The following is an 18,987-nucleotide window of genomic DNA, read 5'->3' as shown; positions in this document are numbered from 1 at the left end:
AAAAAGTATGTTGTAATAGTTGTGATAGAGTACAATGTACGCTTACCAATGGAAGATCCTAAATTTTCCTACATCAGAAAAAGAAAACCTATGGAACTTCTGTGAAATACGCTAGTACACGTTTTGACTAGAATTCTTTTAGCAGGAATATAAGCGCTTAAAAAAGGATTTACGCCTTTGAGTAGCATTCAAGCTATTACAATTAAATAGATTTAAATAGGGGCTACACTCTTTAGTTTTCTAAAATCCAATTGTTTAAGTCTAGCAGACACTCCAGAAAGCTAACATAATTCATTTACGACCCTTGATAACAATGTACAAGAAGCTCTGACTAAAATTTTTCAAAGTGAAATGCTAAAGTACGATGTTGTTTGTTACGCTATCTGTTCTATGTTTTACATGGAAACAATAAATGGATTAATTCTTGCACATTTACTAGTGGACAATAAATGGTTCAGATTCAACATTACTATATCACACTTGTATTGCTCGGCAACCTTCAATAACTTCTATTTAAAAATAACTAGCAAGATCTAAACTGGCTCTAGAGTATTCTCGAAGATAACACTTTGTGGATTCCGTTTTGAGTCCAGACGTTCTGTTAACAACATATCCATACGTAAATTGTTAAGTTATTTGTTGGCGAAGACGAGTACTATAAACGAATTTTGAGAAGCTTGGTATAAGTAAATGTTAGACTGTCGAAGTAATACGCCCTATATGTGTTCATGCCAAAAGAAATCAATAATATAGTTGACAATTTGAAATGCAGTGTATAATTTAAGGCAGTAAGAGACGAAAGTAAAGAGGGAAAAGGAAAATCATGTACTGTTATCACTTTATTCTTCGTTGATTTTCTTCTTCTTTATAATCCCACTATATTTGGTGGATTCATAAACTCGGTTGGTCCATGTTTATTTTAATTGATTTTCGTTAGCTATCTTAAAAGAAATTGGGCGGAAGATGCATCATAATGTTTAAACCAGTTTAGTCTGATCAGACACTAGTAAAAACGAGAAAACAATACTTATCTACCAATGAGTTTTCAGGCATCTATAAATATCGTTCTAATAAAAATCGAAAAAACAATCACAACTAACAAGAAAATCTTTTAAGAATTCTCAATCTTTATAACAGTCAATTTTCTTAAATCTAAGCTAATGCTCGCGAAATTCTTTGGTAGCTCTGAGTTAATAAATCAGAAAGACAAAACAAATCATTCAGGTTGAGTACATTTATACAGTAAGATTCCAACCAAAGCTTCCATATATGATATCTTTTGTAAACTTAAGGAAAGAAATAACGAAGCGGAATGTAAACATTTATTAAGTGTTTATACGTTCCAATACGTTAGATCTTATTATAGCGATTATAATATCAATTTCATATCTATCGCCGTATCGTTAATGTGATATAACAATAGGTTGCGATAAGGAAGAGGTTACACGGTCATATAGCCATACTCTCAAAAGATTAGATAAATTAAATTTTAAGTAGTACTACCTCCTTTTTGCGTTGGTTGAAAACTTGAAAAACTGACTCTGTTTTAACAATTCTGAATGGCTTCTTCACAAAAACTTTGGGGCGGTAGATTTACTGGCGCCACTGATCCCTTGATGACAGCTTATAATGAGTCTATTCATTATGACAAGCGCATGTTCAATGCCGACATTGATGGCTCGAAAGCTTATGCTAAGGCATTAGAACAACGCGGAATCATTAGTGCTGATGAATTGGATAAAATGTTAGATGGTTTAGAGGCTGTCCGAGATGAATGGAAGACAAATAAATTCACTCTTCAACCTTCTGACGAAGATATCCATACTGCTAACGAGCGCAGATTGGGAGAAATAATTGGTACAGGCATTGCTGGTAAGCTTCATACAGGAAGAAGTCGCAACGATCAAGTTACGACCGATATGCGCCTTTGGCTACGTGATGAGTTGGACATCATCCAAAAATCTTTAGTTGGGTTACTCCAAGTTTTTGTTGCTCGTGCAGAGTCTGACCTTGATATCATTATGCCCGGTTACACTCATTTGCAAAGAGCCCAGCCTATTCGCTGGTCCCATTTCTTATTGTCTCATGCCTTTTCTATATTAAATGACTTGGATCGCTTGAAACAAATTTATTCTAGAGTCAACCGACTCCCTTTAGGCGCTGGTGCACTTGCTGGTAATCCTTTCGCCGTAGATCGTAAGTTCTTACAAAAGGAACTTGGTTTTGAAGGGGTTATTATGAATTCAATGAATGCTGTAGCTGACCGCGATTATGTTATTGAATTTATGTTCTGGGCTAGTATGGTAATGACCCATATTTCCCGTTTGGCAGAGGATCTTATTATATATTCTACTTCTGAGTTCAACTTCGTTACCCTTTCCGATGCTTATTCAACTGGAAGTAGTATTATGCCTCAAAAAAAAAATCCCGATTCTTTAGAACTTCTTCGTGGAAAGTCTGGCCGAGTTTTTGGCAACATGATGGGCTTTATGGTTTCGGTTAAAGGGATTCCTTCAACATATAACAAAGACCTCCAAGAAGATAAAGAACCGCTTTTCGATTCTTCCAAAACTGTTTTGGATTCCATTCAAATTCTAACCGGAGTTCTTTCTACTTTAACTGTAAATCCAGAAAATATTGCTAAGAGCTTGACTGCGGACATGCTAGCGACTGATTTGGCAGAATACCTTGTGCGTAAAGGTGTTCCCTTTCGTGAAACTCATCATATTTCCGGGTCCGCTGTCCGAATGGCCGAGGAAAGAAACACTACCATTGATAAGCTAAGTGTTGAAGATTTTAAATCGCTACACCCATTATATGAAGAAGATGTTGCAGATGTTTTCAACTATGAATCCAGTGTGGAGAAGCGTTGTGCGATTGGTGGTACCGCTAAGAGTTGTGTATTAGAACAAATCCAAACCATTAAAAAGGCCTTGGAGTAGATAAGTTTACATGAAATGATATGGATATACTTACTTTTTCTATATGTTCGTTTGATCATTTAACAGGGCTTCCTCAACATAATTCCCCGAATCGAGGTTTTTTGGTGTAAAACGGGCAAATAAATAATTGTAGCCTCATAATAATATTTTAAAAACACGTAACTTAAATCTTAAATCGTAAATATTCATACTGAATGAAGTAGTACTTTTAACCTTTCGTCTTTCTCCTTTTAACATTATCATCATCGTCAGATTCCCCTAACTCGTGAATATCTGCTGTATCGTCTTTTGATAATACAAGCCCGAAACCTGCATCAACAATTTGTCCGTCTTTTCCTTTCTTTCGCTCTTCTTCTTCTTTGCGTTCCTGAACTTTGGCAAGTCGATGAATTTGAGACATAAAATTCGTAGGTTTAAGATCGCTATATTGATTTGTATCAAAGACTTTCTTATGATAAGGCGCATCCAATTCATGATGACCTTTAAGCTGAAAAGCATCCTTCGCCTTCAACTCAGCAGGCTCTTTATCATTTTCATGAAAAGGATCATATTCTCCAACCTCCTCGAAAATATCGAGCTTCAAATCAACTGGTGGAAGTGGTATATCATGCTTAACAAAGCTTTTCCCTAAGCTATTAGCGTTCACGTTTAATTTCTCGGTTCTATGTTCATTTTCTAAACGTTCATTATCATTTTTTAACTTTTTTTCCTTCTTCACAAGCCGTTTTAGGATTTCACCATTTTCATCAAGCAAATATTTAACTTTTTTTCCATTTTCCAAAATTTTACGATATTTCGGTTGTCCATTAGGATAAAGAGGTATCTTCTTTTTTTCTTCTAGAATAGAAACAGATTCAGGATGTGATGACTCCTCAGCAACTTTCTCTAAAAGCTTGTCTGCTTCTTCGTCAACTTCTTTCTCACTCGAAGAAAGCAGAGAATCATCCAAGGCTAGCTCATTAGAGCGAACTTTTTCAAGCAATTTTCGATCAAGACCACGCACGAGATGAGTTGTATTCAAATCTCCGCCTAATTCTTTAGATTTTTCTGAATATTCTTTTGTCGTAATTTGGCCATTGCGAAGTTTCTCGTGCAATTTGTGCAACTCAATATCCTGTTTGGAAGAAGGCTCTTCATAAAATTGAGTATCTTTCCCTGAATTTTTTGCATTAGAATGTCTCGTAATGTCTGACGATGTAGAATGACTTAGTTGTTTTCTTTTAATTAGGGCTCTGGGTGCTTCCAATTTGGCCGTCTTATGTTTACGACCAAAAACAAGTCGCTGACTTTTATTCGATGAGAAATTTTTTAACTGGGAGGTTTCGGCTTTTGGAGTAGCTAAAAGCTTTCTGAAATCATCTTGGTTCATTGTGACAAATTTTCAACCAAAACTTCAGTATCCTTTCAATTAATTGTTTCTTTGGAATAACTTTGTAGTAGTTGTTTATATACACTTAACAGTAAAACACAAAATAAATTGTAAATTATTGAAACAGTTTGATAACATTAGCATACCTTGACGTTCGTACACTGTGATCTCAAGCGTAGTGCGCTATTTTACTACTTCGTAATCGGCCAATGTTTTTTAAAAACAACCTATATTCTAGTTGCAGAAAACAGATATCTTTTCTTTCGAAAAGTTGATTTTCCATACAAGGGTTTGAGGAACTTGAAGCTCTTTCTAAGATTTTATGCCATCCGTATGTTAACAAGACATTGTAATCGTTTAGGACTTCAAATTGAAAATAAATTTGTGTTCAGATCATCATCATGGAATTGTGTCCGTCGAATTGGGAAAATTGCGTGTAATGAAAATAAGTACAGATATGAAATGACATCTACAGAAGAAGACATTGACAGCTTTTTCAGTCGTGTTTTTGGTGAAAAAAATTACATCTCAGACAAATCTCTAAGAGAACAAATTGTAACTCATAAATCTTATAAACATGGGCTGAAAAGATATAATGAACCTTTCGTTTCGGTTGGAAATGCAGTTATCGATGTTTGCTTACTTAATCATTATTTGGAATCAGGAAACTTTAGCACAATACCTTCATACAAGGATTTAGTAAATCTTCGTTCCCCTGCTCGACTCGCTGAAGTTGCAAAAAAATGGAATCCTGAAACTGCCACACAATGTATTTTGCCATTAAAAGGGCCTAATTCTCCATCTTCGTCTAGTTTTGAAAAGATATACAGTAGTATTGTTTCCGGACTTGTTGCTGTCGTTTACTTCCAAAAAGGCGGAGTTGAGGCTATGAATTTTTGTAAGAAAAGCATCATATCAGATTTGACAAAAGATTTCGTGAGACCTAATACCGTGCATAATCAATAAGATGTGTAGCAGCAGGATAAAATTCTTTATGCAAAGGATGCCATAATATAGTACATTTTGCCATACGCTTATTATTACTATCGATTTATTTAACGCCTCTTTCATTCAGTCAGTAGTTAATAATATATTTCATATTTATCAACATTTGTATAATATAAGCTGCATCCCAAAATCTTATTGATCGAGTTGTAAGTCATTGGCATCCATTCACAAACTACGTTTTTTAAGCTCCCTTATCTTTTTCAGCATATCTGCTAAACACTGTTTTGAAACCAAACCGTCACGCATATTCTCCTCGTATATTAGATAATGGATATTTCGTGCCCATTGGTAGAGTCTACGACCTTGTTGCAGCTGGCGTCTGACTTGTCCGATGGTAGAAGGAAAAATTGCAAAAGGGATATTTAATTGGACCAAAACTGTTTTCAACATGTTGGCTGTTTCAACACTACACTGTTGATCTATATGCTGAAGGCCTAGCCGATAATAAAGTTGTTTTTCCTTAGCCAGATTAAATCTAGAATCAGGCATATTTAAGGAAGTAAGAGGCTGTGAGGTATGGAAAGTAGGGATGGTAGATGAAGCAGGTGTTGAGTAGCTTTTGTTCTTTTCGATCATTAACTCACTTTCATCTGACAATTTTGCATCAAGATTATTGGTATTAATAACATTTCTTATATCATTTTTTGCAGGGGCTGTAGACCCGTCATTCAGCATAGTATTCTCCTTATTATTTCCTTTGTCAGTAGTCTTTGTGGTTATTGCATTTTTTGAGCTTTCATTTGATTCTTGATCTCCATTTTGAGAAGTATGCCGAAGAATTTGTATCTCTTTACGGGCTTGGGTAAGTTCCTTACGCAAGTGCTCAAATTGCAAAAGAATAGCATCAAGTGTTGATAGCTGAACTCGTATTTCACTTGGAACCGCAATTTGAGATTTTTCATTATACCTTCCGTTGCCTTTAAGGTTAAAATCATTGCTAATAGTAGCAGATCGTACCTGCTTCGTATCAGGTTTTTGCTCTTTAAAGTCTTTTGTGCTTTTAGGGAATCGTTTTGGAGGACAAAGTGGAGTAGAAACAGTTGTTGACATTGTTGTGGGACAATAATCCTGCTGATTCATAAGCAATTGCTTGGTTATATTTTCAATCTGTTTATCTCTTTGTTGGCATTGATTTGATAAGGATTGTATTGTGGCATTCATCTCCAAAACAATATTAACAAAAGAAGGAGGTAAATCGGTAATGGCTTGTTTAAAAGGATCGATGTCTTGATCATTCGACGACATCTGTTTATTATTAGAAAGATTTTCCTGAGCCTTTTGACAATCCGTAGATTGGATAGGTTGACTAATAGAAGAAACACATGTAGATGAAGTAAGAGGATAGCCAGAAGGCGGTACTGGATATGACTCTGGTACAGTTTCCAAATGAACATTCCGATTTTGAAGCTCCGGCTGTGAGAAATGTTGTTGTGGATAACCTGAACTCAAAGAAAAATTAGGCTCAGGATTATATTGATTAGGGCGAGTGACTGGGGGTGGTACGTTACGGCTTGGTGGAACCTGTAAACTTTTTTTAGTCTCTTTAGATTGCTGATTAAACACTTCAGGGTCCAATCCATCTTGTTGATTAGGAACACTAATATTATCTCGTAGCTGTCCTTTTGGACTTTGGTCATAAGAGCTGGTGTGTGATTGAGAAGGTGGAAATGAAGGTGAATTGGAGTGCATATGACGAGCACTAGGTGAATCAATCACTTTCGGGGCGACATTCTTGTAAGGTGTACTAGTATAAGATGCTTTCTCCGAGTTAAACGAAGGCTCATGATGTCTTTGAGCATTTTGACTATTATCACCAAGTTGATGACGCGGATCCAGAAATAAGTTGTTTGAACCTGGTATTTGCTCTAAAGGAAGTCTTGTAGAGTCATTGGGGTTCGAAATTTCTTTTTTGGTGTTTTCTTTAATCGTAGTACTATTTACGCCATTAACAAGCTCACTTATTTGTTCATCGTTAAGTCCATCCAACAATTCAGCTATTCGATCAATTCTAGCGGTACGAGACGGATCTGCATCTACATAATATTAGTTACATTTTCAGTTGACAGACTTTTCGAAAAAGTATATGGACGTTACAGGTGAATACCCTTCAAGCCAAAATGTATGTCATAAACCAATTTCCCTCTTAAAATAGAAAACATTTAGTTCATCTACAGATGGAAGAAGACGGCATGAGTGTAATTACCCAGTGTTTTCAAAAGTTCACAATACAAGTTGACATTAAACTTTACCTACCTTCGTCAAGGGAGTCAAAGTATATACTGTCACCCGCAGATGGATGACTATCAAAATGAGAATGACCTAACCATCGGTAATCTGTACTCAAACTATCACCAAAAGCCTCATCCATTCTAAAACATGATTAAAAGGTTTAGTTTGTGAGTAGCTGACTTAAAACTAATATTGTTACCCAAGAGTGTAAGTCACATGCTCGAAATGTAAATAAACACCAGATAATAACAAAAAGTTGTTAACTAATTATGAGTATATAAATCATTCAAATGTATCATTAATTCTTGTAAATAAAAAGTTTTTCTATTAGAGTTACTAGAAAAAATGAATGAATTTGAAAAAGTGTAAAGGCAGACATAGCCCAAATCCGAACTTCTTGAAAGTAATGATTCTAAAGCCATTATATTTTCTAGTACTTAAACTTTAGTTTAATTTTATATTTATTGGAATTATTTTTTTTTCTAAAATACTCAAGTGCCCATAATCACTGAATTATTTTCTTTTTATTTGTAATAACGCAGCAAATATTTTTCCCAAATCGAGTATATAATAGAAATGTATGCGATATTTTTGTTACTGCAGTATTAATTCTATTTGTTCTAAACATTGTCCATAAAATTCTTTAAGATCACAGCTTTTTAATTCCACAATAGGTTATTTCTATTTCAATAGTTTTACTGGTTTCGTTGTCAATGAAATCAATAGAAAGCCATGAAGTGATTCACAACTTGAAAAAAATTTGTCTTATATTAAAAAATAGCGCTACAGAGCCCTAGTGCCCAAGCATAATCCATTATTTCCTTCGTAATTGCTTTTAAGCTATATAAAAAGCCATTTAAGTTTGTAAGGTTATCTTCAGAAAATTATTTGATAGTCCTTTGATATTGAAAGATTGATCATTGAGCTTTAACGAATGATAAGGATTGATTTTTAACTACAACATTGAAACTCTTCGTAGATCAACTAATCAATTCCATAATAAAGTGGGGTTCTAATATTTAAACACTATTCAAAGATCATATATAATAAGCTCTCTGACACTCTAAAAGGGTATATTCTTTACAGCCGACTATTAATAATAAAAACGATCTTTTCAAATGCGTCAACAATATTCATCCAGACTAAACATTTTTTTTACGTGATGTAAATGCTTATGCTGGTACAAAAGTTAAAATTACACGAAAGGAAACCAAATTTTTATTAAGTATTAAAAAAAGCATAAATCCCAGACAAAAAATATTGTACCTAATTATATATACATCTGTACCGTTTAACCCAACATTATGACTAGACCCGTCTCAAGATAGTGTTGCGTTGCTCATAAACGTTCCGCTTTGAATTTGAGCTTCCTTATATATTTCTTGCAAAGAATCATCAAACGTCAGTATTTTCAGCTTTTCCATTGATTGAAACGCGTTTATCACTAACATGTGTAAAGCAAGCGCAATAGAGCTTTCGGCGGCTGATGACGATGATATCGCATGCAAAGTTTTAACAAAGAACGAGTAAAATATCTTTTTTGTTTTAAAAGGGATTTGAAAGTCTGAGGAAATTGACTGATATTTTTCTACAATAGCTTGAAGATCATCGACAAAACCTGGGTCAGTCAAAACCATTGACGTTATCCTAGGATCATTTTTTTTTAAACCAAAAATACCTTTACCAGAGATACCAGAATCATTTGAAGGATAAGCACCCCTTAATTTTATAAATATTTCCAAAAAACACCAACGATGCAATAAAACTCCATAAATTTCTCCACTCTCATTTTTGAAATGCTCAAAATGCTCATTACAAATACCAATTATATTTTCTTGGTACATGTATTGAACCACGGGAACATCAAAGCACTCAAATAAAGCATCTAAAACCGAGACAAAAAATCCCACGTAATTTTGAAGACTCAAGTTTTTTCTTGAGTTCAGAATGATTTGTAAAAGTACATTAGCAAATTTTTGAGTCTGCTGTTCCTTAGATGATATATTGCCAATATCATCAGATATATTAAGGTCGGAATCGTTCTTTCTAACTTCTGAAGAACTAGAGCCCAAAAATTCTTCCATACTAACCATAGGCAACTGAATTGTATCACTGGACAATGAACCTATAGTATCCTCCGAAACTCCATTCGTTATATTTTCGGTTTTCGAAGATATATTTCCCGTGAGGATCTGCGAACGAGCAAAAAGTTTTGTCATATAGGACAACTCTAAGCGAAAGTAAGCAGCCCATATAACAGGATTTTCTTGGTTTAGACGAAGAGCACGGTTCATTAATGCACGAGCTGCGGAAACATTAGCGTTGATGCTAAACTCATGATCACACGCTACTACCCAAAGCTCAGCGTTATTCGGATGTTTCTGAAGAGCTGCAACACATATCTTTCCCACAATATTCACAGCTTTGATCTTTTGAGCGTAGTGAATGTAGTCTAACCATAAGGTAACGTCCCCAAAAAATTTATTCGTAGCTCTCAAAAACAGGAATAAGACCTTACGAGGGCCAGCATAATCGCTAATCGTTATTTTCCCTGTAATATTGAGCCTTTTATGTCTTTTAGCACGCAAAGTCTCCAGATTTATCTCATATTGGATATAGCTGAGGAAATCGTTTAACTTAACCTGCCGACGGGCTAATTTTTCTTCAAAAACTCTTCTAGTTTTTATAATATTATTAATTTCATCCCGATTGAAAATATTTTTTTCCAATAAGTCTTCCAACTCTGGAACGCTTTGTTCCATATAATATTGAACTTTTTCAGCCATACTGTTTACGAATCCCTTAGCAAAAAAAAAAGTAAATGAACTAGATTGAAACCAACTTTATTTGATGCAACGACTACTATAAATTCATAAAGGGTTTCCAGTTGGTGGTGGTAGTAGTACAATATTTTTTAGCTTCTATAAAGCACAAATACTAAATATCGAAAAATATAACTGCGCTAAGCTTCCATATACACAATACATTGATTGCATTTCTATGTTTGGTTTTAGGTCTCACAAAGAATAAATGGCTGATTCTACGTTAGACAATTGATAAATCTGATTTTTGATTACCGGAGCGTTAAAGTTCAGCAAAATAATTATGAAACATATGCTCCATTTTGAATTTCAAACTATTTATAAAAGCGACAATTGTTAAATCAAACGGCGCAACTATTAAGCAAAAAGCTTTGCAAAAAGCAGATAATTTGTAGTCTTTATTTTTAATCTAATTCAAAACGAAACTAGATTTTTAAGCTTACAGAAAATACGATGTTATTAATCAATAATGATAGCAACACGTAACAAAAAGTGTTTGATTATAATTAATTTATAAATATCAAATCATCTTACCTTTTAGCAGCATTATACTCATGGTATAACGAAAACAAGGTAATAAACATCTTAGATATTTCTCCATTCTGTTTCAGAACTCAACAAACAGAGTGGATGGTACCTTAATAATTGCTAATTTGTTTTCATTTGGTACAGTACCATAATATAATATTTAAACAAATACGTTATTAAATATATCGAAAGTTAAAATAGCTTTGATCCATTACACTAAACTAATAAGCTGTACCTTTGATGATGCGTATTTCCTTTCACTGTGGAATCGACACTACCAGTTCACTACACCCTCTGCCAATACTAAATAGGACCATATAGCCGAAACTGGCATAATAAGGCTTCTGTTAAATATTTAATAGTTTTCTTCTATAGTATTGGATATACAGAAAGTCATCCATAAGCAGAATGATGCGACTAGATTTTCAGGTAATTTACCAATACTTATCCTTGCACTTAAGTCGATTATTACTAACAATCTTTATATTTAGAGAAAGCTCTTATCTCACACCGAGCGTGTGAAAGCGGTTGATTTTCATCCAACGGAGCCGTGGGTTATCGCATCTCATTATAATGGACAAGTTGGTATTTGGAATTACAACACTCAAACCTTAGTACGGAGTTTTGACATTAATGATGTTCCTATTCGTGCCTGTGCATTTATTGCTAGAAAAAACTGGTTTGTTTGTGGAAGTGATGATTTCCAGGTCCGTGTTTACAATTATAATACTGGAGAAAAAGTCACGCAGTTTGAAGCACATCCAGATTACATCCGTGCTTTAGTTGTCCATCCTACCCAACCTTTTTTATTAACTTCCTCTGATGATATGACCATTAAATGCTTCAATTGGGATATGAGTTGGAAATGTGTTCAAACATTTGAGGGACATAGCCGTTATGTTATGAGCCTTGCCATCAATCCCAAAGATACAAATACATTTGCATCTTCTTGCCTTGACGGTACTGTCAAAGTTTGGAGCTTTGGTTCTTCAGTTGCCAATTTTACACTTCAAGCACATGATCGAGGTGTCAATTATGTAAACTATTATCCTGCCGGTGATAAACCATACCTTATAACTGCTGGAGATGACAATCTTATCAAAGTTTGGGATTATCAAACGAAGGCATGTGTACGGATTCTTGAAGGACATACCAATAATGTCTCTTTTGCATTTTTCCATTCTAAATTTCCTATAATCATCTCTGGTAGTGAGGACGGCACAGTAAAAATTTGGCATACGCTTTCCTATTCTCTCATTAAATCGTATAATTTTTCTTTAGATCGAGCTTGGTGCATTGCGCAGAATAAGGACAATGGCTTGGTAACAGTCGGTTTTGACAATGGACTCATAACTTTCTCTCTTGGCCGTGACGAGCCTTCTGTTACTATGGATTCATCAGGAAAAGTTGTTTGGTCTAACTATAATGAAGTTATGTCCGCTATGATTAGACCGGCAAAAGAGCAGAGCGATCTTACAGATGGCTCTCTTATCAGTCTTTCTGTGAAAGAATTGGGTACTACGGAATTGTATCCTGCTGTTTTGAAACATTCACCGAATGGAAGATTTGTTTCCGTATGTGGCAATGGTGAGTATATTGTCTATACAGCTCTTGCTTGGCGGAATAAAGCTTATGGCAAAGCACTTGATTTTGCTTGGTCTGCCGATTCTAATGTCTACGGTAGTCGTACATCGGACCGTTCAATCGTAATTCACAAGAATTTTAAAGAAAGCAATAGATTAGATTTGTCCTACTCTTGCGACAAGATTTTTGGCGGCTTTCTCTTGGGAGTTGTGGGAAGTGATTTTATTTGCTTCTATGATTGGGATACTGGCATTTTAGTTCGTAAAATTGATGTTAAACCCAAAGGAGTTTATTGGAATGATGATGGCAGATTTGTAATTTTAGCTTGTGATGATGACTTTTACCTTCTCGGTTTTAACGCTGAAATGTTTTATAGTGCTGTGGAAAGTGGTACAGCAGATGAAGAGGAAGGTGTTGCTGATTCCTTTGAAGCACTTGCTGATGTTTCTGAAAGCGTAGTAAATGGCAAATGGGTTGCTGAAACTTTCATTTACACAACTACTGCCGCTCGCCTAAACTACTTGATCGGTGACCAAACTTACAAAATCGCTAACGTTGAAAGTAGTTTTTATTTGCTTGGCTATATTCCACGTGACGATCGTATTTACCTCACGGATCGTGATATGAATGTAGTGAGCTACTCTTTCAACCTTGCCATTATTGAATATCAATCACTGGTACTAAAGGGCGATTTAGAGGCTGCTCAAGGTCTTTTGGAGCAAATTTCTGAAACAGACCGTCCTCGTTTGTCTGACTTTTTGTCCCGTTTAGGATACAAGGAAGCTGCATTAGAGTTATCTGGTGATTCTGTACAGCGGTTTGAACTTGCATTAGACGCTCAACGATTGGATATTGCTTCTCAAATTGCTCAAGAATTAGATGATCCTCTGAAATGGCGTTCTTTGGGTGATGCTGCCTTGAATGCTTGGGATTTTGTTTTAGCTCAGGAATGCTTTGAGAAAGGTAAAGATTATGGATCTTTGGTTTTACTTTATACTGCAACCAACAATCACGAGGGTCTCAAAGAGTTATCGCAACTCACTAAGTCCACAAAGATAAATAATACAGCTTTCATCTGCTCATGGCTTACAAATCAACCAGCGGAATGCGTCAATATACTTACATCTACTCAACGTTATCCTGAAGCTAACTTGTTTGCTGCTACTTACTGCCCTGACGAGGTTAAAAATGTTCTTCCAGAATGGAAAGTTGACTTAACTAAGAATCAAAAAGAACGCATTGCGGATTCTTTGGGTGACTTGGAACTTAAAAATTAAGTAATACAACATTGGAACGCAAGTATTTTGACAGACACAGTATTTGTCTAAGTAATATTTTCACGTTTCCTAATTTGCATACTGATAATACCTTCAATCTGTGTTACGAATCCGTACGGTCGTACGTTTCACATACAATTTCAAATACGACATCTTCTGGTTGAGGCAAATATCAATGCTGTTACCACCTTTCGTTTGTAGATATTATTGCCGGTTATAAACATTTTAGCCATCATAAAATATCGATTTACTTTGTGATAAAAGTGCTTCAAATAGTTAAAGTTTGACACTACAAGTGTTAGTGAGACAGAAATGAATAGTTAACAAAGTGCATTTTTGCATACCAAATATCCAGACATGAATTAATTAATTTTACCAAATCGTATCAATAATATACTGTAAAAGCTAATACAGGATTTTCCTCTCGTATGTGATGTCTATAAGTAAAGTATCGCTTAGCCAACTACCAACACTTGTCATGAGTTTTTAAAAATGGACATGAAAGTCGTTCCATGGAGATTAAAGGAAGATTTCCTTTACTTAATGTCTTGCTTTTATAATGAAGGACAAGAAGGAATACCTGATTTAGCTGCTTTGTTTAGAGGTGTTGAAATTATTCAGGCTTGGTCAACCCGAGGTCGTATTCCCCATTCAGTGGAATCAACGTCGCAATTAGTTTCATCTTTAATAAGTAATGACCGATCGCAAAAGCTAGCATTAGCTGTTTCAATATCTAGATTTGTAAGTGGCTTGTTGGATCCTATCCAGCAATCGCAGTACGCCATCCCAATGGCTGTTTTAGCCAAATCAATTGATTTACCTACTTATTTTGTCGAATTGAGACACGCCATTACTCATGAAGAACTTCCTTCTCTACCTGTTTTAAGACAAGCTGCGCAACGAGCATTATCATGGCTTTATGATCACTACTGGAATCCCGCTGCAACAGCTGAATCCGAAGATACATATGACTACACCGAAACTAATGAATTGCATAAGTTCGAAATAAAAAGAAAAGTCAAAGACTTATTGAAACAATGGCGTTCCTGGAGAAAGGTTAATGTTTCTGCAAATATGTTTCTACCAGTAGAGGAACATGACTATATTCAACAATTTGAAGCATTAGTACAGGAGTTGGTAACAACAGCTAATCTGAGGTTACCTTATATCCCAGCTTCTTTCGTCGATGATGAAAAAGATTTGGATTTTGCAATAGAGACTACAAATCTAGATATTGTCGTCAGCTGTTTCTTGGAAAAGCGTGTTTTAATACCCTCCAGAACTATGCCAATCAGCTTTTTTCCAAAGCTTAAAAATGTATGGCTGCCTCTGTTACAAAGTATAGCTTCGAAGCATTCATTCTTTTTACCTGCATTATTTACAACCTTGTGGTCTGAAATTTTAGAGATTAGCCAAACCGTTGATTCTTTGGTATTTCTAGACCTCAAGGAGAAAGAAGAATTAACCGATAAAGAATCTGCTGGTTGCTATTTAGCAAAATGGTATGCTTATTTAATGCGTGAAGCGTATACAGGTCAGCCATGGACCAGTACTTTATCTGTGACTCAAACAGATTTGGCTTCCGTTTTAGAAATATGTCTTCAAAGAAGTGATCCCTTCACTAAGATAATTATTGATGAATTGTCAATTCTAGATAAAGAGCTGGAAAATAAGTTTTCTCCCTTGTTTCAATACCGCAGCGATATGTTTGATTCCCGAATATTGGACGAACAAGAGTTTGAAGACATAACATTAGAACAAATGAAAACGGAATTGAATAAATTTTCAGTTCGTTTAAATAACATTGAAGCTCAAGCTGACTCCAGTACTATGGAGTTTCAAGGTCATGTGTGGTATAAACCAAGCGTCGAGCCATCCCCCATCGGTCAAATAATCGAAAGTTAAAAAAAAAATTATATGTGTATATAAGGAAAGCTAGGTTGAATAGAGTTTATTTGGGTCTATATACACGAGGGTAATCTTGGGTCTAAAATAATAATATTAAGTTGCTGAATTGAGTATGGCAAAGCAAATTAAGTAAAATATAAGTACAATAGATGCCGTTTTGAATAATAGGTTGCACGTGATGATAGACGTGCGACTTACTTATATCGTGTAAATGCAGGTACGAGACTATTTATTCTAATTGAATACGACTCAAATAATCTGAACAATATACTTATATTACCAACACATTTTACTTGACATTATTACGAAATTGGGAATTTACCCATTTTACATGGCCACTTATGTTAAATTTTATGAGAGATTGGAATAGCTTTTTAAATTTATTCTTGAGAACGAACTTTAGCGCCGGCATTCGTGACTTTGACACCCAAAGCACGAGCCTTCTCAACAATCTCAACACGCTTGCGAGCAGAAACATTGGAAGCAATCTCGGCTGCATAAGTCTTGTTGTGCATCAACAAAAGTTCGACATCAGAGACATTGCGAACAAGGAAAGCTTTGAGACCATTAGGCATGCAATATCTGGTCTTCTTGTTGTTACCATATCCAATTTTGGGCATTGAAATAGTACCACGGAAACGACGACGGACGCAACTGTCGATACCTCTAGGCTTCCTCCATGATTCACCAACACGCTTGAAGAGGTCAGATTGATGGCGCTTGAAGGGCTTAGTGCGCTTTTTGACAATGTTGATTGCAGCCATGTTTTCGACCGTTGCAGTGGAAAAGGAACCAAGTAAATGTTTTGGCTATGAACGAACTATGTGACTGCTCTAAAACTTTTTTTCTAACGCTACTGTATAATAATTTAGCGAGTAGAAAGATATTGCGATTGTATTCGGAAAAGGCTTTTGGCTGTAAATCTCCTTAGGAAACGCTAATTTGATATTGGTATTTCAGCATTACCTTCTGCTTTGGTTTGTGAAAAACGAATCTGAATGCAATCATAGTTTTGATTTATACAATTTGAGTTTCAGAAATGTACAATTTTTTAGAGATTGTAGGCACTGTAAAAGCGTTGAACGAGTTGATATTTGACAGTTTCAAGCTGAATTTGATGTGCTATACATAAACAAAAAGCATGGCAGTGGCGCAAACTCAAATTTTCCTTTCAAAGAATATTTTGTTTAGCTACCAAAATCTTTTACCTGGTATCTTGACCTTGGTTTTAATGCTTTATTAAAATATGAAACCAATACAGCACTTTATGCAACTTTATAGCTGACCTTGAATAGAATAAAATACTGCAATTTTTTGAGTTTTACAACACAGTCTACATTCTGCATTTTTTGTGAGGAATATGTGCATCGGGTGCAACATTTCTAAGAAAAGCTTACAAAAAAACTGTAAAAATTTTAGCTGAATCTTATAGTTCTATCTTAGTAACCCACTCGTAATTCTAATTATTAAGTCCAAAGATCAACATTATGTAAATTTAATATGAGCCTCGTAATATTCAATAATTTTAAGAGGACATTTTTGGTGAATTATTATGTTATCGTGAGTTGAGACGTAACCATTTTTCCACTTTATTTTTGCAATTAGTTTACCATTATCAAGTTGTTGAACCGTTTTAACACAATCAACCAAATCTTCCCAGCTTTTCTTCTGAAAAGGAGGTTTAAAATTTTTTGAAGATTTATCAGATTTCATATATTTCTCAATTTTGCTTTGCTTTTCTTTCATAGAAGATTCAGATAAATCCGAGTCGACATAATCCGTAATACGATTTGCTGCATTCCTGCTTCTCCTTCTTTTATAAGATATAGAGTCATCAGAGTTTGAACTCTCATCTTTCTCAACATAGGAAGCTTCATTCGAAGATCGTGCGCGGCTTCGCGTCAATCGTATTAAAGACGAAAGATCTGGTTTACCTCCTCTAGATTCCCAGTATGCGTCTATTAATTCCAGACAGCCCGCACAATCTTCTTCATCATTCCATGTATTATCGGAAGGGTCATCGTACCCTTCCCATTTCAAATAATATTGGAAGCCTGATCCATCCTACATGGTTAGCAAGACAAGTATTAATGTTGCGCACCTTTTTCATCCTACTATCTAGAATCATTTCCACGGCGAATTCTTCATCTGAATTTTTATCTTCACTACCAGAACTAGCAATATACTCAAACCCTTCATTCAGAGGAACGGGTGATTGAGAGTTATGATCATCAGAACCACTAGTCTTTTCGAAATTTGAAGAAACAGAAGCAGAAGATGAACTTTTAAATTCGTTTTTGTAACTAGAAGATTCATCCTCTTCTTTTTTATCTTCAGAGTCTTCCATGTTAGAGATTGGAGACAATTTGGAACTTTTGACTTTTCTTATTTCACAACTGAACGACACATTGTGAGTCTTCTGAGACCCTGAATTTCCATGACTGTATAAGTCTAAAGAATTTTGAATATGGGTTTTTTCGGGAACACTAAGACCGTAAAGCGAAGGATGCCATGAACCATTTTGAGGACTTTCCAAACTCGCTGTCGAAGACTTATTGTTAATTGAATTTTCGGCTTCTTCAACAGTGAATGGTGGAGGACTAAAATTTTCATCACTTTCACTGATTATACTATTCATTAGGTCAAGGTCGGCACTTTTGACCATTATTAAGACTTTCCAGATATACCAACATAAATTATTAACCCTTCATATATCAATTAAAAATTTAATAAAAAATATTCTGCTCTAATTAATTTGATGCTGGTTATGCAATAATATTGCTGCTTATATGTTTATTTCGACGGATTCATTGATATTTTCTCCTCCCTTTATAAATACAGTTTTAAAAGATCCGCCAAGAAAAAGTATTTTGAATATAATTGACAGTTTTTATATATTGTGAAAGGACAACGGAAATTTTAGGTAAGGTTTATCACAAAGCGATTTACAATCCAGAAGTAGTATTAAGTGCAAGTCCTGCAATGTATTGGTTCAACTAAATATGAATACAGTATTAAAATAATAACCAATTTAGAATCGAAGTTCAAAAAAATTTGAAGATAAAGTGCTGTGCATAAAAATAACATACATGTAAAGGGTTAGGATGCTCAAGGTCCCATAATACGCTTGTCTTAAACAAATCTACCTATTGTTAAGGCAAGTAAGGGATGTATTAAAAGTGTTCATAGTTTTTCTGGAAAACTAAAAAATTGTAAATATATTATAAATCTTTTTTGTAAGCAATATTTAAAAGAAAGTATTATTTCATTTCTTTAAAACTTGTAATTAAAGATCTATCTACTATGCTTGGTTAATCAAC

General features: G+C 34.9%; 9 protein-coding genes and 11 long non-coding RNA genes across 20 annotated transcripts; 8 read left to right on the top strand and 12 right to left on the bottom strand.

The window, feature by feature from the left end:
• Positions 1–23: 23 nt before the first annotated feature.
• Positions 24–1,239, top strand: SPOM_SPNCRNA.1688. Its single transcript, NR_150585.1, has one exon. It is a non-coding gene; the product is annotated as a non-coding RNA (long non-coding RNA).
• On the bottom strand, positions 152–1,094 carry SPOM_SPNCRNA.442. The gene has a single exon (NR_150830.1). It is a non-coding gene; the product is annotated as a non-coding RNA (long non-coding RNA).
• On the bottom strand, positions 451–4,430 carry SPOM_SPBC1539.02 (uncharacterized protein). The gene has a single exon (NM_001023836.3). It carries the CDS (start codon positions 4,309–4,311, stop codon positions 3,151–3,153), a length of 1,161 nt encoding a protein of 386 aa, NP_596816.1. The 5' UTR covers positions 4,312–4,430; the 3' UTR covers positions 451–3,150.
• Positions 1,492–2,981, top strand: arg41 (argininosuccinate lyase). The gene has a single exon (NM_001023837.3). It carries the CDS (start codon positions 1,560–1,562, stop codon positions 2,940–2,942), a length of 1,383 nt encoding a protein of 460 aa, NP_596817.1. The 5' UTR covers positions 1,492–1,559; the 3' UTR covers positions 2,943–2,981.
• Positions 3,660–4,316, top strand: SPOM_SPNCRNA.6570. The gene has a single exon (NR_195918.1). It is a non-coding gene; the product is annotated as a non-coding RNA (long non-coding RNA).
• On the bottom strand, positions 4,401–7,701 carry sid4 (SIN component scaffold protein Sid4). The gene is made up of 2 exons (NM_001023834.3): positions 7,573–7,701; positions 4,401–7,352 (listed from the first exon to the last, which is right to left on the bottom strand). The coding sequence occupies exons 1-2, from the start codon at positions 7,685–7,687 to the stop codon at positions 5,485–5,487; spliced, it is 1,983 nt and encodes a 660-aa protein (NP_596814.1). The 5' UTR covers positions 7,688–7,701; the 3' UTR covers positions 4,401–5,484.
• On the top strand, positions 4,536–5,445 carry mrpl15 (mitochondrial 54S ribosomal protein mL57). The gene has a single exon (NM_001023835.3). It carries the CDS (start codon positions 4,645–4,647, stop codon positions 5,275–5,277), a length of 633 nt encoding a protein of 210 aa, NP_596815.1. The 5' UTR covers positions 4,536–4,644; the 3' UTR covers positions 5,278–5,445.
• A 1,042-nt stretch (positions 7,702–8,743) lies between the features above and the next one.
• Positions 8,744–10,454, bottom strand: utp6 (U3 snoRNP-associated protein Utp6). The gene has a single exon (NM_001023833.3). The coding sequence runs from the start codon at positions 10,332–10,334 to the stop codon at positions 8,868–8,870; it is 1,467 nt and encodes a 488-aa protein (NP_596813.1). The 5' UTR covers positions 10,335–10,454; the 3' UTR covers positions 8,744–8,867.
• Positions 8,798–10,215, top strand: SPOM_SPNCRNA.6569. The gene has a single exon (NR_195917.1). It is a non-coding gene; the product is annotated as a non-coding RNA (long non-coding RNA).
• A 180-nt stretch (positions 10,455–10,634) lies between the features above and the next one.
• SPOM_SPNCRNA.441 lies at positions 10,635–10,979 on the bottom strand. Its single transcript, NR_150829.1, has one exon. It is a non-coding gene; the product is annotated as a non-coding RNA (long non-coding RNA).
• A 170-nt stretch (positions 10,980–11,149) lies between these two features.
• On the bottom strand, positions 11,150–11,712 carry SPOM_SPNCRNA.6568. Its single transcript, NR_195916.1, has one exon. It is a non-coding gene; the product is annotated as a non-coding RNA (long non-coding RNA).
• On the top strand, positions 11,186–14,165 carry sec27 (coatomer beta' subunit protein). The gene is made up of 2 exons (NM_001355845.2): positions 11,186–11,327; positions 11,390–14,165. The coding sequence occupies exons 1-2, from the start codon at positions 11,307–11,309 to the stop codon at positions 13,757–13,759; spliced, it is 2,391 nt and encodes a 796-aa protein (NP_001342707.1). The 5' UTR covers positions 11,186–11,306; the 3' UTR covers positions 13,760–14,165.
• Positions 12,064–12,422, bottom strand: SPOM_SPNCRNA.6567. The gene has a single exon (NR_195915.1). It is a non-coding gene; the product is annotated as a non-coding RNA (long non-coding RNA).
• SPOM_SPNCRNA.6566 lies at positions 12,993–13,993 on the bottom strand. Its single transcript, NR_195914.1, has one exon. It is a non-coding gene; the product is annotated as a non-coding RNA (long non-coding RNA).
• SPOM_SPNCRNA.6565 lies at positions 14,148–15,919 on the bottom strand. The gene has a single exon (NR_195913.1). It is a non-coding gene; the product is annotated as a non-coding RNA (long non-coding RNA).
• Positions 14,217–15,784, top strand: las1 (rixosome complex/ Las1 complex endonuclease Las1). The gene has a single exon (NM_001023831.3). The coding sequence runs from the start codon at positions 14,252–14,254 to the stop codon at positions 15,662–15,664; it is 1,413 nt and encodes a 470-aa protein (NP_596810.1). The 5' UTR covers positions 14,217–14,251; the 3' UTR covers positions 15,665–15,784.
• A 9-nt stretch (positions 15,920–15,928) lies between the features above and the next one.
• rpl3201 (60S ribosomal protein L32) lies at positions 15,929–16,449 on the bottom strand. Its single transcript, NM_001023830.3, has one exon. It carries the CDS (start codon positions 16,429–16,431, stop codon positions 16,048–16,050), a length of 384 nt encoding a protein of 127 aa, NP_596809.1. The 5' UTR covers positions 16,432–16,449; the 3' UTR covers positions 15,929–16,047.
• Positions 16,450–16,543: 94 nt separating this feature from the next.
• SPOM_SPNCRNA.6564 lies at positions 16,544–16,819 on the bottom strand. The gene has a single exon (NR_195912.1). It is a non-coding gene; the product is annotated as a non-coding RNA (long non-coding RNA).
• Positions 16,820–17,082: 263 nt separating this feature from the next.
• chp2 (heterochromatin (HP1) family chromodomain protein Chp2) lies at positions 17,083–18,332 on the bottom strand (the record flags this gene model as incomplete). Its single annotated transcript, NM_001023829.3, has 2 exons — positions 17,083–17,731; positions 17,769–18,332. The coding sequence occupies 2 exons, from the start codon at positions 18,330–18,332 to the stop codon at positions 17,153–17,155; spliced, it is 1,143 nt and encodes a 380-aa protein (NP_596808.1). The 3' UTR covers positions 17,083–17,152.
• SPOM_SPNCRNA.6563 lies at positions 17,419–18,623 on the top strand. The gene has a single exon (NR_195911.1). It is a non-coding gene; the product is annotated as a non-coding RNA (long non-coding RNA).
• Positions 18,624–18,987: the final 364 nt, after the last annotated feature.

This window comes from Schizosaccharomyces pombe (assembly GCF_000002945.2).
Source record: "Schizosaccharomyces pombe strain 972h- genome assembly, chromosome: II".
Taxonomy (NCBI): Eukaryota; Fungi; Ascomycota; class Schizosaccharomycetes; order Schizosaccharomycetales; family Schizosaccharomycetaceae; genus Schizosaccharomyces; species Schizosaccharomyces pombe.
This window is presented reverse-complemented; position numbering and strand designations above follow the sequence as displayed.

Excerpts from the sequence above, each read along its gene's own strand:
- las1 (NM_001023831.3), top strand. The coding sequence starts at position 14,252 with ATGGACATGAAAGTCGTTCCATGGAGATTAAAGGAAGATTTCCTTTAC.
- arg41 (NM_001023837.3), top strand. The coding sequence starts at position 1,560 with ATGGCTTCTTCACAAAAACTTTGGGGCGGTAGATTTACTGGCGCCACT.
- mrpl15 (NM_001023835.3), top strand. The coding sequence starts at position 4,645 with ATGTTAACAAGACATTGTAATCGTTTAGGACTTCAAATTGAAAATAAA.
- SPOM_SPBC1539.02 (NM_001023836.3), bottom strand. The coding sequence starts at position 4,311 with ATGAACCAAGATGATTTCAGAAAGCTTTTAGCTACTCCAAAAGCCGAA.
- sec27 (NM_001355845.2), top strand. The coding sequence starts at position 11,307 with ATGATGCGACTAGATTTTCAG. Across the intron at positions 11,328-11,389 it reads TGATGCGACTAGATTTTCAG|AGAAAGCTCTTATCTCACAC; the intron begins GTAATTTACCAA and ends CTTTATATTTAG.
- sid4 (NM_001023834.3), bottom strand. The coding sequence starts at position 7,687 with ATGGATGAGGCTTTTGGTGATAGTTTGAGTACAGATTACCGATGGTTA. Across the intron at positions 7,353-7,572 it reads CTTTGACTCCCTTGACGAAG|ATGCAGATCCGTCTCGTACC; the intron begins GTAGGTAAAGTT and ends AATATTATGTAG.
- rpl3201 (NM_001023830.3), bottom strand. The coding sequence starts at position 16,431 with ATGGCTGCAATCAACATTGTCAAAAAGCGCACTAAGCCCTTCAAGCGC.
- utp6 (NM_001023833.3), bottom strand. The coding sequence starts at position 10,334 with ATGGCTGAAAAAGTTCAATATTATATGGAACAAAGCGTTCCAGAGTTG.